General features: G+C 68.2%; 1 protein-coding gene across 2 annotated transcripts in view; it reads left to right on the forward strand.

Annotated features, from left to right (window-relative positions):
- The first annotated feature begins 212 nt into the window (after nt 1–212).
- The window catches only part of CERS6 (ceramide synthase 6), a 326,376-nt gene continuing 325,924 nt past the window's right edge, over nt 213–664 (forward strand). Inside the window, exon 1 of one of the 2 annotated variants that reach the window (XM_007452610.1) lies at nt 213–552. In XM_007452610.1, coding sequence (XP_007452672.1) covers nt 383–552 — 170 coding nt within the window. In that variant the 5' untranslated portion in view covers nt 213–382. The remainder of the gene's footprint in view (nt 553–664) is intronic. The other variant, XM_007452609.1, reaches the window with a different exon arrangement.

Below are 664 nucleotides of genomic sequence, written 5' to 3' on the forward strand. Positions count from 1 at the left end.
AGCGCCGCTCCAGAGCACTGTGAGCGCGAGGCCGGGCGGCACTCCCCAAAGCGGTGCCCTGGCGTCCTGAGCGCAGCGGCTGCGCCCTGCCCTCGGGGCGTGGGCTAGCCGGCCGCGTGTGCCTGGCTGCTTGACGCGAGGACGAGCCAATCAGGGCTAGCGGCCGTGGCTGCCATGTGACGGGCGAGGCGGCTCCTTTTCCCAACGCGGCCAGAGGGAGGAGAGAACCGGGGCTCGCCGCGAGCCTTCGAGAGCAGCGGCCGCGGAGGAGGCGGCGGCGGCGGCACAGGCTCTAGCCAGCCGCGCGCGCATCCCCGGGCGCCCTGCGTGGCGGAGATCTCGGCGGGCCGCGGGAGCCCAGGACGGGACTGGACAAAGCAAGATGGCAGGAATCTTAGCCTGGTTCTGGAACGAGAGGTTTTGGCTCCCTCACAATGTCACCTGGGCGGACCTGAAGAACACGGAGGAAGCCACCTTCCCGCAGGCTGAGGACCTCTATCTCGCCTTCCCCTTGGCCTTCTGCATGTTAATGGTACGGCTCATCTTCGAGAGGTAAGACGGACTGGAGCGCTCCTCCCCTCCCCCTACACACACACAAACACAAACACACACACAGACGCACACCCTCGCGCGCACACCCTCGCGAGCGCTCCTCCCCTCCCCC

Source organism: Lipotes vexillifer, unplaced genomic scaffold, assembly GCF_000442215.2.
Source record: "Lipotes vexillifer unplaced genomic scaffold, Lipotes_vexillifer_v1.1 scaffold454, whole genome shotgun sequence".
NCBI classification, from domain to species: Eukaryota; Metazoa; Chordata; class Mammalia; order Artiodactyla; family Lipotidae; genus Lipotes; species Lipotes vexillifer.